This window comes from Salvia hispanica, chromosome 2 (genome assembly GCF_029641045.1).
Source record: "Salvia hispanica isolate PSC_SH4W2 chromosome 2, Shi_PSC_v1, whole genome shotgun sequence".
Classification (NCBI taxonomy): domain Eukaryota; kingdom Viridiplantae; phylum Streptophyta; class Magnoliopsida; order Lamiales; family Lamiaceae; genus Salvia; species Salvia hispanica.
Genome location: NC_142693.1, coordinates 6,218,463 through 6,231,774, shown reverse-complemented (window position 1 = coordinate 6,231,774; position 13,312 = coordinate 6,218,463). Strand labels below are relative to the sequence as shown.

The window sequence follows — 13,312 nt, the reverse complement described above, 5'->3', positions numbered from 1 at the left end:
ATATTTCAGAACTGCCTGAACAAGAAAAACCAATAAAACTTTTGAGCAAGGGCGATTAATAGTTGCAATAATATATGAGCAATATAACAAGAGGAATACAACACGAGCTGCCAACTCGAGAATATTACAATCAAACTATCAGAGCAGTGTCTGCTGACTGTTCAATTTATATCACTTAATAATCACAAAATGCAGTACATCAAGCAGTTAGTAGAGATCATTACCTATACTGATATCTGGAGCAAAATGATGAGTGAAGTAGCAAATTTAAGCAGCAACCTATGTCAAGCGAAAGAGAAACTATTACTCCATATGGCTGCAAGGATGTGCATCATATTACTAAATTACCCTGCCAATCATTTACTGGAATTTGAATTCTGTGCACACCACAACTAAATTATCTCACAGTCGCAATTTTTACGAACCTATTAACAATTAAGATTTGCAATGCATATATGTTATACCAATGTAGTCAGTTTGTGGTCATGACTGTAAGTGGCAGGGTATATTAGAAGTTTTTTGTAAAATAAAACCAAATTCATAAGAGCACTGTTATCAAGCATTTTACTTTACACTACACTATATGGCCTCAATCCTCATCCAGAAGCACTTTTATGCATCAATTCCTGAAAGAAGAATAATATTGCTTTACCTTAGGTGGGGTGAAAATAGCTTTGACCGCCTCAAAAACTTCTCCAATAGGTCTTGCAGCATCAATCTAAATCCAAGGAAACATCAAGTATTATGAGTATTTGATTTCTTCTGAATACACAAATAAGGTACGAATGAAATGGTGATTAAATTACCTTCTTAACCTTGCCTTTTGCACTGTAATATTCAATAACTGGGAGACTAGATTCCATGTAGACATTAAATCTCTTCCTTATTGTCTCAATATTATCATCTTCCCTACCCTATGCAGGAAGAAAAGAAAGAGTGAAGATGAATATGGACACCACTAGAAGAAGAATGTTGAGTAGGTATCTGATCAAATAAGTAACCTGGTTTCTACCCAACAAGCGCTTCTGCATTTCCTCCTCTGAACAGTCGAAGAAAAGTACAAACTCTGGCTGAATACCAGTCTGCGGAAATAAATGCAAATTTTAAACATGGATTCAACAGTCAATGAGAGATCATAAGATGTATTGCATGCTTTTGGAATATCATAAACCATCTCATGTTAGCATATGCCAAATCCTAATTCCAGGAAAACAAGCATATATAAAACCTCAATATGAATATATATGGTAAACATAAACTTACTACAGACTCAAATGCCGCACGATTTTCCTCATTACGCGGGAAACCGTCAATAAGAAACTTGTCGTTTTCATTTTCCTCAATTGCTCGTTTAAGAAGCTTGATTGTGACCTCTGAAGGTACAATTTTTCCCTCCTTGATCATGTTTTGTATCATAGTCCTACAGGTAATCAGAAAAATTGTAACAAGATGAAAACAAAGTACGTAACTTGCGCCTTTAAACCAATCCTGGACAGTGGACACTGAGCCAGTTAGTTGTAAGAAACCAAGGCAATGCATTATTTGGAGAAAGTGACTATGATTGTACATTATTTAGCTCATTGAAGTGCTTATAAGCCACTCAGAATTTAGACCAAGGTTCATGATTAAACGGTACAAGAAACATGCAAATAGGACTGACTACATTCAATGATTAAAAGAGCAATAATGAAAGTTGAAGCAACTCTTCTTTATATAAAAGACAATCCACAAAATAAATAGATTTTGAGTTAGAAAAGTGTTTTACCCATTCTCAGAACCAGATTTTATCTCCGCTCGGAGAAGATCACCTGCACTCAAGTGAGTATAACCAAAATGTTCGACGATGTTTGCACACTGTGTGCCCTTACCGCTACCTGGGCCACCTGCTCAAGTTTAAAGAGCAAAAGCATGTATGTATCAGAATATCATCAATAGAGGACTCTGCTGAAAAAACAGATTTTAAGCCATTTAAACTTCAAGTGAGAGAATAATAAATAATGCATTTTTTTAATGATCTTTTGACGAGCTTGAATAGGAAAAGGCAACTTCTACGACCAACAAGCGAACATAATATTTGGAAAGAAAAGTACTCACCCAGAACAAACACAACGGTGACCTTCTTGTTGATTGGTGCACTTCCATTTGCTCCCTGAACAAATAGTGTTAGTTTCTGGCAAGATAAGAGATCCAAATGTCTATCATAACTGCCCCTCTTAAAAAGTACTTGTGACTCGAAAGTCTAAGGAGATTTAACATGTTTTTGGAAACCCATTTTATATTCTTCCATTAAGTATGAAATAAGCATCTTCAGAGTGATGTCATTAGCTACATTTATTTGCTTATCTAAATTTGAAAAAAAAAATATCAACAATAGCAATCAATCCGATTGAAAAAAATATATAGTACCTTGTTTACAGCATCCACAACAGTCCCCATAGCAGCCGCAGAAATTCTGGCAAATTATCTGAAAGAGAAGCAAATATGCCAATGGTAGTTAGATGCATGCTCTTATTGGATTGCATGGCAGAACCCAAGAGAGAGAGAGAGAATATTAGATTGCCAAAAAATAGAAAGTGGTTAGATTAATAATATAAAGCTCACATAAAAGCAACACCCTTTCTTGCATAAAATTTTCTACTTTTTGTTGAAATCTCTCCATAAAATTAAGTGTAAGCATGGCAAACAAAAAACTTTACACAGAATGGAGATCAAGCAAATTTATTCCCAGTCACAACTTAGCATTAGACATCACAAAACTCAATAGTATATGTAGGCAGTTCAGAAAACATATCAGCATGTATCCCACATATGAAGATCTTAAAGATATGAATGAGATCAAAACAGCAGCATAGATCTATAGAAAAGAAAAAAGACAGAAAGCAAAAGAATGAACTTGAATGCATAGAATTTGGAAACTCAAAACAGTAATGTCAAAGTACATTCTGTAGAAGTCAGATCCACATAGAAAAAGACCAAAGTTTTATGATTAGCTCATAAAATTATGAAAACAGATCAAAAGATCTCGTAGCACATAATCTCCAGAAACTAAATTACCGAACAGAAAATCGTTCCACCAATACATTTAACAGAGAAGAAGAACAAAAGATCCAATCTTTCAATCAACTTTAAATTCACCAAAACCGGTCAAGCAACTGACAAAAGACATGCAATGCGGACTATCAATTTTGCCGTGATCTGGAATTTCACCAATCGTATCATAGATCGTGAGATCAAATCAGCCATTGCTTCAATTGTTCGCCAAACCGAAGAAAAAATGAGCGAAATAGCTCAAAATTAAGCAACAGGAATGTCAAGCAAAAAATTTGAATCAAGAGGAACTAATTCAAATCTCTACGTACTCGAATCAAAGCAGCAATATCATAAAATTAACGCAGTTCGTGGGCAGAAAAGAAGATCTGATACTCACCAAATTGATGTGTGGAAATGGAAAAGAGAGGGAAATTAGTGGAGATCTAGAAGCGCGTCGGATTTGAAGAGCGTTTGTATATTATAAATAGAGTAACAGAGAAACAACAGAAACCTTTTTGAAGCTTAATTAAATTTAATAATAATACTTTATTGTTGCGTTTTATCGTTTTTGCAAGTTTCTTTTCCTGATTGTATGAGCGTAATGAAATTTTTACTTTGCGTGATTCTGAAGATGGGATGGATTCGTCAACGATGCCACGTTTTTCTTTGACACCAATCAATTTCTACATTTAATATTATAGACTGTAGCTGTTCGACGTAATGTCTCAACGAAAAAGACGAAATTGGGTTCCACCTGAATTCTAGAATTACGGTGGAAGAGCGTTTTTTTGTCAATAGCCCACGACGGAATCTGAGCTTCTCTCCATGACCCGGGCGGCCAAGGCCTCCTTCTCCGATGCATCCTTAGGCGGCCCCAAACTCTCTGAGGTTTATGGCTTCGTCGGATCCATCACCACCATTGTTTTTACAGGTCCTCCTTCACTCTATTGCTGTCACTACTATCGATACTTCCATTCTCCTTCTCCATTTGTGATTATCCTTCCTAATTTGTCTGTAAATGGTGGGAATTGTTGCTTTGCTCTGGTGGAAATTCATGGATACCACTATTATGAATGATTGATTTTAGGGCTTATGAAATACCTTTGGAATTGTAAATCGTGCTGTTCTTTTCTTTAGAATTTTAATCTGCTGGACATATTGAGGCATGTTAATGATAAAAGATTCGATTGGTTATGCATTTTCTTGATTGATTGTACATGTATGTGGATGATGTAATTGAAGATTCAAAGATGATATGATACGTCTATTTTGTTGTGTTTGTAGCCTTATATTGCTTCAATCATAGGATCTAGTTGTAGCTTGAAGCATCTTGAAGATGAGGGTGTTAGAATAGCACTAGTAGCTTGGAGAATCATGAAGATTGGATAATTAGAATAGCATATAACACATTCTTTCTTCTCTTGCAATAGTGATATTCATCGTGTGGGCATATGTTCCCGACCACTGCTTGCATTCAATCGGATTCTATCACTACCCAAACAGGTTATTGTAAGCCAAATTTACCTGAATTTTCAATCTTGTGAAATTTTATATAAGTTGGTTTACAATGAGAGTTGCGATAGTATGTAAAAGTGTCGGCAATGTCTTCTACAAACTTAGTGTCTATCAGTATCAGATCGAGGAGTTTTATATCTTCACAGAATCTACAAGCAACTGAATCACCATGAATAACACATTATGGTTACATTAGCACGGTTTATGCCTTTTATGCCTTTTATGCTTAGTGATACAGTGAATGCTTTTTCAGGTATTGGGCTTTGGCTGTGCCAACTTACGTGACGGTGATAATTGTACTGGCAATCATATTTTATATCGCCGCAAATTTTGTGGCAACTCCTCCTCCTACTTCCTTAGACATAATGTTTGGTAAAATTGACTTCCTAAGCTTTTGCTTACACTGTATGATATCTGGTCCTGAATCAATAAGCATTGACAAAAGTGTTTTTCGCGTAAGCTTTTCACTTGTGCCCAATTTTATGCAGATGAATTCAGCAGGGAATTGCTAAGTGGAGTCCCTTCAACAGATGGCGATGAACATTCAATTGAGCCTATATCGGACATAGGCATCGACAGAATAAACAACATCATGTTCGACAGCCTCTAATGAAGGCGTTTGAGTGATCAGATGAGATCATTCTACATGTGTCTAAAAGTCTATGAACTTTCTCATTTTCCATTTTATAAGAGTTTATGAGACAAAATTGTTACTTGGAGCTATTTATTCCTTTACCGTCTATGATTTAATTATTTGTACTCGTATTGACAAAGTGAGATAGGTAATACATACTGTTATTACGCAGGGAAATGTTGAATCTTTTTTATGGAGATGGTTCATGAAGGTCAGTGTTCAACTTTCTCCCAAAGTAGTTATCCTGTTTCTAGAATATCAACTTTGAAAATATACAATATAGGTAACAAATTGTTAGTTTTGGATCTTAATTTTGCTTTTCCAATATGGTCCTTCAAAAAATTCTAAGTTTGTAAATTTTAGGTGTTACATTTACAATATTATTTTGTCCCTTGTAATTATAATATAGTACTTATATTTTCATCAGTTAAACAAGGATACAAATGGAAAAAAATGTTTGGGACCAATTTAAAGTTACAATAACGATAAGTTTAGGGTACTACAACTTTAAGTTAATGACTCACTCATGTTCAAAGTAGCTCAAATTTAGGGGAAAAAAGTTGAAAAAAAAATTCGGGAAAAAGTTGATGGCGACAATTTTGAAGACGTATCACTAAAATTGGGAGTAATTAGGAAAAAAATGGGAAATAAAAAGGGAAAAACTGGCAAAAATAAGAGCACCGAAAATAAGGGGGAAAGGAAAAAAACGAACTCAGAAAGAACATGGAAAATAGGAAGAAATGGAAGAACATGGAAAATATTTGGGGTTTAGAAAAAACGAGGAATAAAGGAAAACTTGGGAAATAAAAATAGGAAAAATAGGAAGGATATGTTCTAGAAATATTCGTATTCAAAGAAATATTACACGCCTACTGTCCCATAGGTATTTTTTTGGCATGTAGACTAATGAAGTACTCAATGTTTAATGACTCACGGGAATGATAATAAAATTGAAGAGATGATAAAATAGATAAAATAAATAAGTATTATAAAAATGAATAATATAGAAGAGGATATAAGAGAAATTAAGTATAATTGGGTTTTGCTAAAGAAAATGAGTACGGCATGATACAACTCTAATAAATACTAATATGGGAGCATTTGGACTAATAAACATTTGGGCTATTTTTCTTAAGGAGAAAGAGGCCCAATACAAAGTAAATCCAACTTGGTAATTTTTAAGTACAATTACTAGTTAATTAATTCAATTTTGAATTTGGTAACAACCTAAGCCAAACTTAAACCCGGCATGCTAAGAAAATCTGAATCTGAACAAAAATCGACCCTACATTCAAATTTGAACACGACTAATACATTAAACAAATTTGTTAGCGACACAATCCTAATTTTGATTACACAACACAATAAGATATACGATGCAGACACAAACTCAATAACACATTATACGAAATGATCTGAGTGTTACAAAAGATATATGACCTGGCGATGTAGTGGTAACCATGGTTGTGAAGACCATGAATGAATGCAACATATAAAAGTAAGTAAATGAAAATACAATCATAACTTAATAAAGTTAATACCGTAACAAAAAGGAATACATTAATTATATACTCTATTAATTATGAAAGGATTACTCTAATAATTCGTAATTATCATGTTAGCACTTAGCACCGTACTGTTCCAATAAAAACACAAAACAAATTGATTTGACACTACATCAATTTTTAAACATGGAAAATAATAGTACATGGAAAATTTATGCATGGAAAATTTTCAAACCTAATTTGAACGTTCCAAATAATCAAATTTGGACAGTGAAATCAAAATAAAACTATACTCATAATTTTACTTGGTTTACGCTGATACGCAAATTGATACTAGTATTTTTTTTCACATTCATGTATTAACCAAATAAAACAATATGGGTCTATTTCGTATTATTAAGGAAAGATATAATTTAATTGATTTAATTATCTATGTACTTAATATGTACAATTTCATATGGAATTGAAAATAGTAACTTGTACATGACATTTCAATATTTTTGCTTGAACAGAAAAGACAACCAAAAAATGTGAAAAAGATAAATAAAGAATATAAAAATGACAAAATGGAAATTTTGAAAAGCAAAATAGAAAAAATTGGCCCATGCAGGTTTCGAACCTGCGACCTTCGCGTTATTAGCACGACGCTCTAACCAACTGAGTTAATAGGCCTTTCTGATTAATTTATATTAATTTAAACATAAAATTAATTGGAAACCATACATATTATCCAGCTATTTTTATGAGAAAGTGAAATTCTGTACAGCTCATTTGATTCTTTAACAACGGATGCATTTTTATCTTTATTTATATCAAATTTTAGATCATGGTTTCATTTCTTAATCATGCTTTGTGCTCGACTATTGGTTAAGGCAAATTGTTTTCGTTTAAGACATCAACCATTAGCAATTAACAATTTATTTTCTGTACTCACACAAATAACAATTTATAGTCACATTTTTTATTTGTCTATGTGTAGTCTTTCGTACACACCTTATTGTAATTTGAAATTGACATATATGCGGATAGAGGAGTGTTATATTGCTAATTTAATACTTAATTGCTAAATATAATTAAGTAATAATCATTAGATATTCAAATCAAGGGCTTCGATCATCGCTGGAATGTCAATACGATAAAAAAACGTCAATAAGGGTATCAAGGTTTATTTATATTGTAACTAACTTTAAAAATTATCTCATAACTTTAAAAACGCATATAACTTTCTTGATTTAAATAATTTTTTCGCACAACATATATCAAATTAAAGATAATGTCATAAGGATTCTCACGAGATCTCACTTGCATATGTTCTGATGACAAAATTTGAAAAAACAAATCAAAAAATTTCAATTTTTTCGTACAACAACAAATATCAAGATAGTATATAAAATATATCAGTATAATACATGTAGAGTGACATTCTTAAAGCAATATGTTGACATTCTCAAAGCATTGTGTTGATATTTCAAAATACTATATTGACATTTTCATCCAAAACCCTAATTTAGTAGTTTTTTTTATCTTTTTCAATTTAATTAATAAAAACGAAAATTACACGTAGCAAATTTTAGACCACTAAATTTTAAAAATTCTATGATCTTATATTAGTTGTAGTTAGCAAGTTACACGTGGCAAACTTTGGTTTATAGCCGTCTAATTGGTATACAATCGATATACTATATGTTTTTTTTAGTAAGGATTTCAATCAGGTCCATCCGTTCAGATTCAGCTAATTGTTGTCGTGCTATTTAGGTATAAGCCATTTGGTCTATAATTTATTCGGTAATAAATTTTCAGCCATAATCATAAACTTTCGGGTTTTGGGATAAACCATTAGGCCAATTAGGCCTAAGGGATGTGATCAATTGATATCTCATCCCTTAATTGCTAACTACAACTAATTTAAAGTCATAGTATTTTAGAGATCTAATGGTCTATAAATTGTCATGTGTAATTTCGTTTTTCATTTTTTAATATTAAAAAGATAATTACAACTATCAATTTATGGTTTAAGAATACAATATCAATATAGTGTATTAAATATATCAACATGAAGACATGGCAATGTCAACACAATTTTATATTAACATTGTACAAGCACTATATTAACATATTATGTAAGGTGTATTGACATAAAGCTGCTTTACGAAATTTATGAATATTCACGAAAATTTTATCAAATTTTAACATTGAAACATATGCATGTAGGATCTCGTTCGAATCATTATAAAATTATATTTAATTTGATATAAGTTGTGCACAAAAATAGATAGTTAAATGCATTTAAAGTTTTGAGATATTTTTTAAAAGTTAGTTATAACTAATTTGTTGTTAATTGACATTAGTACCCTAATTGACATTTTTTATGCATGATATTGATACATGAGATTGAATGATCTTAGCCCTTGATTTGAATATCTAATCTCTATCATATAATTGCAGTTAGTAATTTAAGAGTGAGTTAGCAATATAACACATCCCTCAGACTCAATATCTTTACATTTTTAACAAACTACTCCCTCCGTCCCACAAAAGATGTCACACTTTCCTTTTTAGTTTGTCCCACAAAAGATGTCACATTTTCCTTTTCGGAAAAAGTTCTCTCTCACATGAATATAAAATTTATATTTTCTCTCTCCATTTAACACACAAAATAAAACCTCCTAAAATCACGTGTCGTCCCACAAGTGTGACATCTTTTGTGGGACGAAGGGAGTATATATTTTTATTGATAATTTTATATTTATATATAAAGGAATTGTGACGGCCCAATCATTTTCAAAGCTTTTATAACTTAGAAAACATACGACGGGTGTTCAACACGAAAATTTTATTATAATTTCTTACGAGCTGCGGTAATTTTTATAGAAAATCAGTGACAAAAATCAAGACGGGACCATCTCCAACCATACACCAAAACTCTTTTTTGGTGTAGACAATTCTCCAACCCGAGGGGACGGCCAATCCTCCGGTGGCCACCGGAGTCGTCGTGCTACTGCAATACTTCAGTTGGAAGGGAAAGGATTCACACTTTCGGAGGATTGCTACTTCAAAGTATTTTCTTTGGTTTTTCTGGATCACTGGAATCCTCTCTTCCGGCAACGCCTACTTCTTCTTCCCATGTGGGTGAGCCCCATACTGGTAACTGGTAAGTTCTTAACTCTATTCTAATTTAAGACAACCAAATCTATTAGTACTATAGTTATTTTGTAACATATCTAATTAAGTTATATTTTAGGATTGCGGCAATTGGTGGGTCATTGTTCGTGATTTTAGCCGGACTCGGCTCGTGAAAGAAGAAGAGTAAGTTCCTACGGGTGATGCCGAGACATCTGTTCGATATCCTTTGTGTGTACATTTCGGTGAATTTAACTATGTTGCTAGCCATAAACCATTGAGTTGTATAATGAGCATTTTGTTGGGTTTTGGGTCATTGGATACAGTTTTTTTGTGATAACTATGCTCGTGCAGCCGCCTATTGACTATGGAATCTTACAACTCTTCGTTTCCATTTCCATTGCCACTGGCCTTTGTTTATTATAAACTGCAGTATACATAGTGGTATTGGTCATGCTTTGCTTTGTCAATTATTTCTCTTTTCAAGCGTATCACTTGGTGAACTACTTCAATGATGCTTACCTTCATGATGTTGCTGAGGGTAGAGAGCAGTAGGGGGCCAGTGGAAATCTTTGACATTTGTTGTTTTTAGTTTCTAGTTAGAAGTTGTACTTTTCATATTTTCAGTTTTGATTAGTAGTTGAGATGTTTACTGGAAGTGAATGGTTGTTTGAATTCAAGTTGGATGTTTATTTAGTTAAACTTGTTGTGTTTTATGTCATCAACGCTTATAATTGGTCACTTTTCAAAGAATTGCATGAACTATAATAAATCGGATCTCATTAAATTCTTAACAAAATTAATACAAATAGAAAGTAATTGTACACCATTATCCTGCTCAAGAGAAACAATCAAATGTATCACATAAATAACACGATTAACCACACATTACATTGAATTATTAGAATTGTACACCATTATCCCGCTCAAGAGAAATAATCAAATGTATCACATAAATAACACTGGATATCCCTATACCGATGATCTTCATCTCTCAGTTGTATAAATTAAGGTTGACGATAACCTAATTGCAGATGGATGGTTATACAAAAGCACAGTAGGTCGGGCACTACAATATACTATTATTACATGTTCTAAAATCAATTTTTGTGTCAACAAAGTCAATTCATGGCTTCACCACTTGATACTTACTCCAAAGCGGTCAAACAATATACTCCTTCCGTCCACGAATAGGAGTCACATTTCTATTTGGCACGAGTTTTAAGAAATGTTAAGAAAAGTGGGTGAAAGAAAGTAGTGGAATAGGGGTCCTACTTGTATATATTAGTTTTAAATGATATGTGAGTGGAATGAGTTAGTGGAATGTGAGGGTCTCTTTACCATTTATGGTAATTATGAACCGGGACTCCTATACGTGGACGGACCAAAATGAAAAAACGAGACTCCTATTCGTAGACAGAGGGAGTACTAAAATACTTGACATGCACTGTTGATCATGACATTCACATTCAATACTTGAATAACACAATGGTGGCGTTTTGTGATTCGGATTGGGCCTTGAACCTTGATGATTGGAGATCAATTACACGAGCGACGAAAGCAGAATGGACGTAAATGCATGCATAACTTGTTGCGAACACGAGAAAAACACTAAAACACTTGGATCTACTTTGACTCAAGTGAAATCGAAACAAACAACTAGACCTAAAGTAAGAAAAGTGAAAAGAAACTTCATTACTCAAACTTCACCAAAGAACTAGTTATATATTGGCTCAGTCCTGTGTCTCATAGCATTCACATATTCTATCATTTTTTAGAGCTAAAAGAGTGTTTTATGCAACATTCTAGAGCTAAAAGAATATTCGCTCCGTCCATAAAAAATAGTCTCATTTATGGACGGCATGAATTTTAATGAGAAATTATTACAATAAGAGAGAAAAAGAAAAAGTGGATAAAGTAAGAGAGATATATAGAAAAAGTGGATAAAGTATGAGAGAAAAACTTTTCATTTTTAGAAATGAGACTATTTTTTTATAGACATCCCAAAATGAGAAAATGAAACTATTTTTCATGCATGAAGGGAGTATATTTTTGGATGATAAAATGTTGGGTGCATCAAGGGGAATATACTACTCCCTCCGTCCTAACTAAGTTGAGTCAAAACTTTTGGGACGGAGATTAAGAAATTGTGTTGAAATTAAGTTGAGTCAAAAAACGCCAACTACTACTCCCTCCGTCCGCGAATAAGAGTTCTGGTCCATAATTACTACTCCCTCCGTCCCGGCTAAGATGACACATTGCTTAGCCGGCACGGGATTTTAGGAGTTATTGGTTAAAGTGTTTAATTGGAGAGAGAGAAGGTGAATGTAAGTATTAAAGTAGAGAGATAAAGGAAAATGAATATTTTAATAGGAGTGAGAAAAAGTGGTTGAGTGTATTAATTGGAGAGAGAAAGTTACCAAAGGAAATGTGTCATCTTAGTTGGGACAAGCTAAAAAGGAAAACGTGTCATCTTAAGCGTGACGAAGGAAGTATATATAGTAAATGACTCAAATTCTACTAACTCATCTTAGTCACATACTTACTTAAAACTAATATATAAAAGTGAGACCGATATTCCACCACTTTTCTTCTACTCACTTTTCTAAACATTTTTTAAATTCCGTGCCAGAAATAACAGGACTACTATTCGCGGGCGGAGGAACTTTTCTATACATTTTTTTAAATTTCGTGTCAGGAAATAAATAGGACTACTATCGCAGACGGAGTGAGTAGTTAGAAACGTGAGTTTCCAAAATTTCAAAAAAGACACAATTATTTCAAGTGCTTAATCGCAGTATGATGCTCTTCTCGGTTGATGTCAAATTAGGGCGATTGATTGACAATTTTGTATGTACATGAAGTAAATGTATTGTCATTGGAATTAAAAATTTACAAACTTAATTTAATTTTGTAATTGAAAGTAAAGATATTTTGAACAATAAATATCTAGATTTCTGTACTCCTATTTCAAATTTGATTTCAGAAAATTAAAATCTATAAAAATTAGAATATGAAAGAAAATAGTAGAAAATTATATAAAGAGAAAAAATGAAAAGAAGTTCGTTGAAATTTAAAAGAACTCCCTGCATATGTATAGTGTAGTCATTTTGTAAATGTGACTAAAAACACGATGATCATCATTCTAGCTTCAATTACAGAATTTTAAATTTTAATTTGAAATAAAATTTCTTTAATTTAACGATCCAACAAATATTTGTTTATTTATCTTGGTATTTTATAATTTTTTATAAATGTCACTTTACTATAATAATATAATTGTTTATAATATCATTAGAAAATTATACTATAATATAATAATTTAGTTGGGAGGTGATTGATAAACTATTTAAAAAGATATATGGATGGATTAGAGTAATGTTGAGAATATGAAAGAGAGGTTAATTAATTAATTAAAAAGTTGTTGGTTGGATGTTCGACTGAGTAACATGGTGAAAAAACAAAGTAACATATCTCGACGACAGGTAGTTTCAAAATCAAAACTCAA

The 13,312-nt window shown here is 32.6% G+C and overlaps 1 protein-coding gene, 1 non-coding gene and 1 pseudogene across 6 annotated transcripts; 1 reads left to right on the top strand and 2 right to left on the bottom strand.

Annotated features, from left to right (window-relative positions):
• Positions 1-597: 597 nt before the first annotated feature.
• LOC125210368 (UMP-CMP kinase 3-like) lies at positions 598-3,566 on the bottom strand (annotated as a pseudogene). Its single transcript, XR_016135603.1, has 8 exons — positions 3,428-3,566; positions 2,407-2,464; positions 2,095-2,149; positions 1,766-1,883; positions 1,264-1,420; positions 1,002-1,082; positions 807-914; positions 598-718 (listed from the first exon to the last, which is right to left on the bottom strand). The product of XR_016135603.1 is annotated as a UMP-CMP kinase 3-like (transcript).
• A 122-nt stretch (positions 3,567-3,688) lies between these two features.
• Positions 3,689-5,372, top strand: LOC125210402 (phosphatidylinositol N-acetylglucosaminyltransferase subunit P-like). Of its 4 annotated transcripts, none has more exons than XM_048109964.2 (4): positions 3,689-3,961; positions 4,461-4,539; positions 4,799-4,950; positions 5,034-5,372. In XM_048109964.2, exons 1-4 carry the CDS (start codon positions 3,856-3,858, stop codon positions 5,153-5,155), a joined length of 459 nt encoding a protein of 152 aa, XP_047965921.1. In that variant the 5' UTR covers positions 3,689-3,855; the 3' UTR covers positions 5,156-5,372. The 4 variants fall into 4 exon arrangements, with proteins under 4 accessions (XP_047965921.1, XP_047965939.1, XP_047965928.1 ...); XM_048109982.2 differs by having other exon boundaries at positions 3,697-3,961; positions 4,461-4,533; positions 4,799-4,917; XM_048109971.2 differs by having other exon boundaries at positions 3,697-3,961; positions 4,461-4,533.
• A 1,910-nt stretch (positions 5,373-7,282) lies between these two features.
• TRNAI-AAU (transfer RNA isoleucine (anticodon AAU)) lies at positions 7,283-7,356 on the bottom strand. The gene has a single exon. It is a non-coding gene; the product is annotated as a tRNA-Ile (tRNA).
• Between the last annotated feature and the right edge of the window lie 5,956 nt (positions 7,357-13,312).